The 8,738-nt window shown below is 39.7% G+C and overlaps 1 protein-coding gene across 2 annotated transcripts in view; it reads left to right on the plus strand.

Moving 5' to 3' along the window:
- Positions 1 to 8,738, plus strand: part of DNM3 (dynamin 3) — a 607,030-nt gene that overhangs the window by 481,524 nt on the left and 116,768 nt on the right. The window contains exons 16-17 of one of the 2 annotated variants that reach the window (XM_012657778.1): positions 19 to 130; positions 8,046 to 8,057. In XM_012657778.1, the coding sequence (XP_012513232.1) occupies positions 19 to 130; positions 8,046 to 8,057 (124 nt within the window). The remainder of the gene's footprint in view (positions 1 to 18; positions 131 to 8,045; positions 8,058 to 8,738) is intronic. The other variant, XM_012657777.1, reaches the window with a different exon arrangement.

Here is an 8,738-nt window from a genome sequence, read left to right on the forward strand (position 1 = left end):
TTTTTTTTTTAACTGCAGGAATGTATACAAAGACTATCGCTTCCTTGAGCTGGCATGTGATTCACAGGAGGATGTAGACAGCTGGAAGGCATCTCTACTGAGAGCTGGAGTCTATCCTGATAAATCTTTAGTAAGTTGGATGTATCTCTTATTTAAAAATTAGTATTAACTGTGTTTAAGAAAATACATTAATTCTATATACTATATGCCAGAGAAACTAGTTTTCTTATTGACTTAATTAATTTGGCACACTTTTAACTAATACTTTGCTTATTCTTTTTACGTTGTTTTTTCACATAGAAATTTTTTCCATTTGACTTCTATTTTAAGAATTTAATCAGCATATTTGTTAAAGAAAATGTCCTAATCTGCCATAAAACATAATGTATGCAATCTCAGACCAAGAGAAAGATTTTCATTTCATTTTAAAATTTTATTTTCTTCTATATGCTATTACATATTTGTTGTGGTATTAATGCAAGCAACATATCATCAATCATAACACTGATATTTTCTGTTCTTAAAAATATACTTATTTTTATAAAAACCTATCTCCTTTCATTAAGTTCACAGTTATACCTGTATGCAGACTCTGGTTAATGTCATCATGACTGGGAAAGAACAAAAAAATATATTATATTGTTATTCCCACTTATCTTTATTAATATACTTCGAGTGTCTTGGAGACACTTCTCTCATTCAAGGTGATAAACAGACCTTCCCTTTGTGTCTTTTGGAAAATGTAATATTGCACAGACTAGTCTGAATTTAAACAGAAGTCTCACTTAACATTTGCACACACTCTGAGACAGACTGCTGACGAGCAGATCTCTGCACTGGCCACTTCCCCCGAATCTTTACACTGCCCAGGTTCCTCCCCAGAACTAAAGGACGGAGGCTGAGCCTTGGGGAGTTAATCCAGCTTGACTCTTGTGGTACTTACTTGGCTCTCGATCAGGTTATAGGACTGATCGTGCACACGTTGGGACATTCGTAGGTTCAAAATCGGGATCGAGTCTTTTTAAGAGAAAGTCAGAGATGTGGGTGCAACGTGGGACCATTGAAGCATTTCCAAATGGATTTCAGACCTGACCGTATCCCTGGGGTTACACTGGAATTTAACAGAGTTTCAGGGGTAAAGGATTGAGGATTCATACCAAAATGTTTGGCTCTTTACTGTTATTTTAACTCACACGTAGACCTCTTTTCCTCTTGCCTCTTACACCTGTCTGGTTGGCACCTAGAACAGTGCATTTCCCACAACATGCCCTGTGCCTTCCAAATGGAAGTGACATCAGATGCTTTCCTGTTGACGCTCAGGTACAGAAGTATCTGTATATGATTTTCATAATCGCCCAGTTTGTCCTCTGTTGTGTGCACACAGATTTGCATAGATACATACCACTCTGAAGACTACATATGTATTAGTATAAAAACCTAAGCACTACCTTTGCTTTTGTTTTCAATTCTAATGATGATTTGTTACTCTTACCTATCCACTGATGGTAGTGTGTTTAACTTCACAAATACTCTATATTAAAATGCACATATACTTAATTTTTTATTCATTCCACAAAAACTTTTTGAGCATGTGCTTTTCGCCAGGCACTGTCCTAGGTACGGGTGATACAGAGGTGAACAGTTAGGTCCTGCCCCCACGGAACAGCCGTTGAACAAGTGAATGAACAACTATTATGTGGTTATTTGTGTTGAAGATAGTGATAGTTCTATAAAAATTAGCTAAGGTAAAAGGACAGTGATAGTGAGGTGCAGGTGAACTTTATTTTAGTAAAGGTGATAAGGGAGACTCTTTGAAGAGCTGACATTTGAGTAGTATCCTTGGGAGAGCAGGGAGGAAATGATATGAAAGTCTGGAGAGGAGAGTGTTTTGGGCAGAGGACAGCAAGTGCAAACCCAAGCTCAGTGTCTTAGAAGACCAAGAAGAAGGTCAGTGTGTCTGGAACACCATGAGGGAGGACAAAGGTGGTAGGTGGTTAACAAAGAAGGTGGTCAGAGCCTTGAACGAAATAGTGGAGAGCCTTCTGAATTTTATTCTGAGTGAGATAGGAACCCATTATTGGGTTTCAAGCCACTTACTGGCATGATAAGATTTACCTTTTTAAAAGCTCATTATGGCTAGGAATTGTGAGAAGTAGTAGAACATGTGGGTTCTACTCTAGTGTCAAACTACCTATATTTATATTCCAGATGCTGACTTACAAGCTGTGAGATCTCGGGCAGGTTACCTAGCCTTTTTACATTTTAAGATTCTCACTTCTAAAATGAAGATAACAATAGTCCCTTATAGGGTGATTGATAGGATTAAATGAGATAATGCAGGAAAGGTATTAAACAGGGTGGGCAGAAATAAGCGCTCTTTTTATTCATAATAATAATTATTAGGATTATAATTACTATCATTTTCATCACAAACTATTTTTTTTAACAGCTAGGGGAGGGTTAAAATATTGTGGATATTGTAATATAGCCCAGTGAGATTGTAAATGCTTTATGCTATTTTCTGTCTTCTAAATATGCTTGGTTATATAAAGTATCAATGTGTGTGTGTGTGTGTGTGTGTGTGTGTGTGTGTATCTTCCATTACATACAGATATAATGTTTGTGAAAATGTTTTATTAAGTCATTTTATAAATTAAACGTAATTTAAATGCAACAGACAAGTTTACTATTTAAAAAAGTTACGTAATGCATCTCTTGTGAGGGAATAACTGTCTTGGGAAATCAAAATTACTCATTCCCCAGTAAGTTTTTATAAGTTTAAAACTTAAAATGTTCTTATAAGTCTAGATTTTTATATGTCTATAACTCTACACCAAAAGGACAGTCAAAGAAATATTTTCTATTTTTAATCAGAATACTCAATTTTAAGGAAATCTGGAGATATCCTACACAATGTTTTGATTCTTTTTATATCATTTTTATTTGTTTATAAACACCCGTTTTGTGCAATTGCTTGGAAGATCAAGACAAAGGGGTTTTACTATATACCAAAGGCAAGGCAGGAAATTAAACTTAGCAGTGCACCACGAATGTTGCTTTTGCTTAGTTTTCATCATAAATAGTATTTGCATTTGTAATGCACCGTGTAGTCCTACAGGTCATATTACATGATTGCTTGACTCTCAGGTGTTTAAATGGCAGCTAACTACTGAAATCAACCAAACAGAATGCTTGTCTCAAGACTCCACTTTACGAATACTCTCACTTATATTTGGGAGGAGGGAATTACTTTCAGGTAGTTCTTCCTAATGTACAAAGATTTGATGAAAACAGATTAACCGAATAACAGATGCCTCTATCTAAGTAAATTTTTAGGATTTCGGAATAGTGTGTCACTTAGCTTCTGTATCGATAAACCATTGAGTCGGCAACTGATACCCTAATAACGCAACACTTATGTGTCGTAGATGGACATGAGTCTAAACTCACCAAGTTCTGCTTTCTGCACAAGATACCTCCATTTTGACTGGAGAGAAATTTCTACATAGATCATTTTTTAAAATTGAGTAAGTTTGACATCATTTAGAGAAATAGCCATCACCCAAATCTGAATGAAATGGTGTTTTGGACAAATTTTTTTTTTTTTTTTTGAGACAGAGTCTCACTCTTTTGCCCAAGCTAGAGTGAGTGCCTGTGGCGTCAGCCTAGCTCACAGCAACCTCAAACTCCTGGGCTCAAGCGATCCTCCTGCCTCAGCCTCCCGAGTAGCTGGGATTACAGGCATGTGCCACCATGCCCGGCTAATTTTTTTGTATATATTTTTAGTTGGCCGATTAATTTCTTTCTATTTTTAGTAGAGACGGGGTCTCGCTCTTGCTTAGGCTGGTCTCGAACTCCTGAGCTCAAACAATCCACCCGCCTCGGCCTCCCAGAGTGCTAGGATTACAGGCGTGAGCCACCGCGCCTGGCGGACAAATTTTTTTTAATATGCACACTTTTTTATAACATTCTCACTGTATTTTTTTCTCCATCACATGTAAGTGATGGGATGTTTTTATGTCACTCGTACCAAAATGTTCTACCCCCTTTCTTTTGTCTCTCAAGTCATATCTCTTTAGGTTTTCTAAAAAAAATCTATTTCATTCCTTCTACTCCCTTTCCTCCCTTCTGTCTTTCCCTTCATCTGTCACTATTAAAATAGAATCCAGGGTCTCAAAGATAAAGAAAATGCAGTTCCTACTCAATGGGAATTCCAAGCCTAGTGAAAGAGAGAGATGCACATAAACAATTCTCTACAATATGGTAACTACAGTGATATCCGTATGAAATGCGACAGCCCAACCATTTTCCCGTGTGTGTTTTCCGTCACCTTCTTTTTTCCCAGGTGCAATTTCTAATTACTTTCACTCCTTTAATCTTTATGGATCCAAAGCAAAACATAGAGTTCTTATCTGAGCAGTAGAGTATGTGGCCCTAATATAGAAATGAGGGTCCTGGGTTCAGACCACTGACTTATTCTCTGAGCTTACACGTAACTTCCTCTGTGTCACAGAGGTAGCACTCTGCCAGTCGCCTGATATTTTGGAGCAGCCACATATTTTTAAAATATATTTAAATCTGAATTTGGATTCAGGATAATTTTATTTTTCTTTTAGTTCTATTTTCTTTGGCCACTAAGTTGAAATTATAATTACTATAAAACTTCGTATTGTTAAATAAGTGTATAAGACTTTTTTACATTACTTCAAAGTAAAGTATGACTTTTACTTTACTTCAAAGTAAAGATGTTTCTAGTGGATTAATTGTTATTTTCACCAATGAGACTGAGATACAGTGTGTGTGTGTCAGTGGTTAGAGGCTACAATTAAAGAATTTTAAAACATTCTTTTGCTTTCTCATGTACATAAATTTTCCTATAAGTATGATTACAAATAAATGTGAATTTGATTAAATATATAAAGACCATGATATAACAAACAGTTAACTTTTCTGGTAGTTTTGCTGGCTTACAGTATGACTTAAATTATATATAAACATTATTAAGGAATTCCAAATTCAAATTCTTTGAAACATGTTGTGTGCAGTAGAATCACAGTTGAATTTTGAGCCTGGCATTTATTAGCCGTGCGGCTCAAGCAACTTACTTAACCCTCTAGTTGTTTATTCTCCTCTAAACTCAAAATAGTACCTTCCTCAGAGTGATTTTATGGGATTAAATGAAGATTCTTGTGCATCACAACCACCTCTGCTGGGTGAATGTGTTCAATGCCCCCCATCCTTTATTTTTATTATTCAAAGTCATTAATGTGTCCATGACGCTATAATTCCCAATTTAGCAGTACTTTCCTTTCTTTGGAAACTAGCAGTGGGATTTGGGGATATCTGCTGGCTGAGGAAGCTGAGTTGTTTCACGGAAGCCCTGATGTGGCCTGAGGGGACAGGCCAGCCTTAAGCTCCATCAGCCAGTCAGGAGTGAGCAGAGAGGCTGTCCAGGAAGTGAGAATTCACAAGCTCGCCCTCAGATGCCTGCCAGCTGCCAGCTGGAAACAGCAACCTGCATGCGGATCCACACACGCCCCGGAAACAAATTTGGTGCAAATTCAGTTTTGCATATTTAAGTCTAACACCTCAGAGCTTTTTAAGAGGTTTCTATTATATATATACATATATATGTAAATTGAATATAGAATATATATAATAGAAATATAGATAGCTAATATATATTCCTCGCCAATAGTGTATTCTTTCTTAAGAGATTAAAAATGATAGAAAGTGGAACACCCTAGAACTTCACTATTGTTTCTGAACTCAGGGCTGTCCCGGCAATAACTGATGTTTCTAGGACTGCTTTGCAGATTGAAACCATCTTGCAGTGAAATCCTTTTGTTACTTCAGAAATTCCTCTTGGAGAGACTCTAAAAGTGAATTTTCCTCTGTGTCAAATAATAGAGGGAAGGGACTCTGTATCATTCTAAGGGGAGAAGAGGAATGGCCATGGACCTCCATAAATATTTATTAATGTGATGAGGGCCACTCATATGCTTTTATTCAACAGACTAACAATACAAGAAATACAGAGTCGAACAGACTAACAGTACAAGAAATAAGTCTTAAAATGCCTGACGCTTAGCCCCACTACACATAACTTTATTCTCAGATTTTTCTGCAGAACGTAGAGCAGCTACATGGCCAATTCTGAGTCGTCTTGGTTTTTCTTCAGTGGAAGTGCTTTCAGAGATCTAAACCTAAATTGCTGCCACACGGCATAGTGAAGGGAATGATAAAGGCTTTATAGTCACCGTTCATGACCGTATGCTGCTCTCAGAAGAGACAGTTGGGAAATGATTGAATGAAACAAGAAATGGCCAAGCCACCCCGCGTCCTCTGCTTGTGTATTTCTTGTATTTAAGGATTAAGGCCTCCTACTCTGTGACATCAAATTGTTGCCACTACAAACAGAACCATCTGCCACCGAGCGGGGAAGCCAGTCATTCCCTAATGTGCAGAAATACTTGGTTGAACTCCTGAAACTTATTTGGTAGATCAAAAGCTGCACTGCCGTGGAATGCAATAAACTCCATCTGTTCGAGGTATTTTCAGCAATATTGCACTTCTTTGGAGAACCAGGGTCCCATTATTCTCTATAATAGACTTTTACTCCTGATAAAATTCCCAGTGGGGATCTTTATTGAACAGTTGGCATCGTCTTTAGAAAGGACTCTCTTTTTCCCCTTCATTCATTCTTATACCATTATTTACATCTCAGATAAGCCAGTGGTGCATTAACAGTTATATCACGGCAGCTCACAGTGCCAAGAAACTTCTCTACACCATTTTATCAGGGCCTTTCAGTGTATGTTTCCTTTATTAAATATGATGGCCGTGATGGTCCCTGGATTAGGCATTTTCCCCAGAGTCACCAATTGGCGTTATTTTCTAGAAAACACACTCTCCCAGGATCATTGCCTTACTGCTCTCCAGAAAATTTCTGGGTGTGGTGTATCCCCCTCCACATCCTCTACTTGAAACTAGACGCCAGACCTGCGCTGACCTATCACCCCGCCCTGCTCTAGGTCTCCTCCGCAGATGCACACGCTTTACTCACAGCTCTCTCCAATCCTGCATCCCAGCGAGAAACTCCTTCTGGGCCCCTCGTGAAAAGAGTTCATCTCTGTTCCCGGCCCGTCCCCCATCACGTCTCCCCCACAGGATCTGACCTTGTGAGCACCCGGGCTGCCCCGGGAGTGATGAATCACCATTTTATTTTTTTAGGCCATATGGGAGTTAAATTGTTTGGTATAAATCATACTCCTGCAGCTCTGGTCTGAAACAGGAGAGCCATTTGCCCGCCGCCTGCCGCTGGCCGCCCTGTGTCCCTACCCGGAGTGTCGCTTTTAGGAATGACTGCATTTTTGCGACTAACCTTTCCAGACCCATTTCTTGAGTGTGGACCAGTGTTTATTTTCGCGGCATCCTCACTATACAGTCTCCGCTTCCCGTGCCAACCCAAAGCAAAACTCATAATTTACAAAATAAAGGAATGGTACAGATCGAGGTCGTAACTTGGCCTGCTCGCCCTGTCTCCCCAGAACCACCCACTCCTTTCCTCTCTTTTCCCTTTTTTTTTTTTTTCCACCTTCTTTGAAACCAAGGATGCAGTGTTTGTTTAAAAACGCACTGGCTGATGAAATTTTCCACTGCTTGGCATGTCGGAGGAGGGGCTGTCAGGCAGGAGCGAGCAGCACGCCCAACGCTCTGCCTTTCATGCTAACAGTTCGCTTATTACCAATTCAAACCACCTCTTCTTGGCGCGGTTCCCAAACGCCAAGTATTCTGAGCAGAAAGCAAGGGGGAAAATCTCTGTCATCATTTTCTGCCGTTAGGAACGTATGATTTCATTTAACCTGAGTGGATCTTTTGCCTTGTCCGTGAGCTCTGGACGCTGTGTGTGTGTGTGGATGGGATGTCAGCGAACGGTTAAAGTATTTGTTTTGACTTTGCTCTCACGAGGAAAACCTCATAATTTTAAAATAATTTTATGTTTAACATATTTCTCTTTCTTTTCCTTGCGGCCACACGCACAGGGGAACAACAAAGTAAGTTCTTTGTCCCGCTGCAGCCCCCGCCCCACTCCCGCATGCCTTGCCCAGAGTGTTGCTGTGCACGTTGGAATGACCGTCACGGTGCACGAACTGTGCGGGGTGTGCACAGGTTGGGGGCGTGTGTTTGCACCACCATAAGGGCTGCTCTGTTTTGACTTTTTGGAAGGGAAATATATTATGGGCTGTTACTGGGCAGTTTCAGAGAGGTTGATATTGTAAAGAAAGAGCTGGACGCCGAGAGCAAAGATTACGAAGACTTAATAGTGAGGCCTCTTCCCCAGAAAGGGTAGGCAATCTGATGGAACTCAGTGCAGCTGAAGTTTTTGACTAGCAATCAAAGCTCTTATGTTAATGTGCAGTTATAAAAACCCCAGACTGGAGTCTTAAATAGCAGTATGGCTGGCTTTGTTGACGAAACCGAAGGAGATCAGAGCTCTGGCTTTGAAGGTGCCTCGAAATGGATGGAGGAGGGTGGGGTCAACATTTCACTCGGCTTCTGCGCCCTGATGTCTTCCACCTGGATGGAAGCAGGAGGGCGTGGGGAGCCGAGGGGGAGGCCACAATGTGTACGACAGATCTGCGAAGAATACGTGAATGGAGAAAATTATTTTAACGTTGTTATTGTAACAATTTAGTAGTTCATAGAGTTGCTGGTTTGTTTAAATTTTAATTCAA

Source organism: Propithecus coquereli, unplaced genomic scaffold (assembly GCF_000956105.1).
Source record: "Propithecus coquereli isolate 6110/MARCELLA unplaced genomic scaffold, Pcoq_1.0 Scaffold56, whole genome shotgun sequence".
Lineage (NCBI taxonomy): Eukaryota > Metazoa > Chordata > Mammalia > Primates > Indriidae > Propithecus > Propithecus coquereli.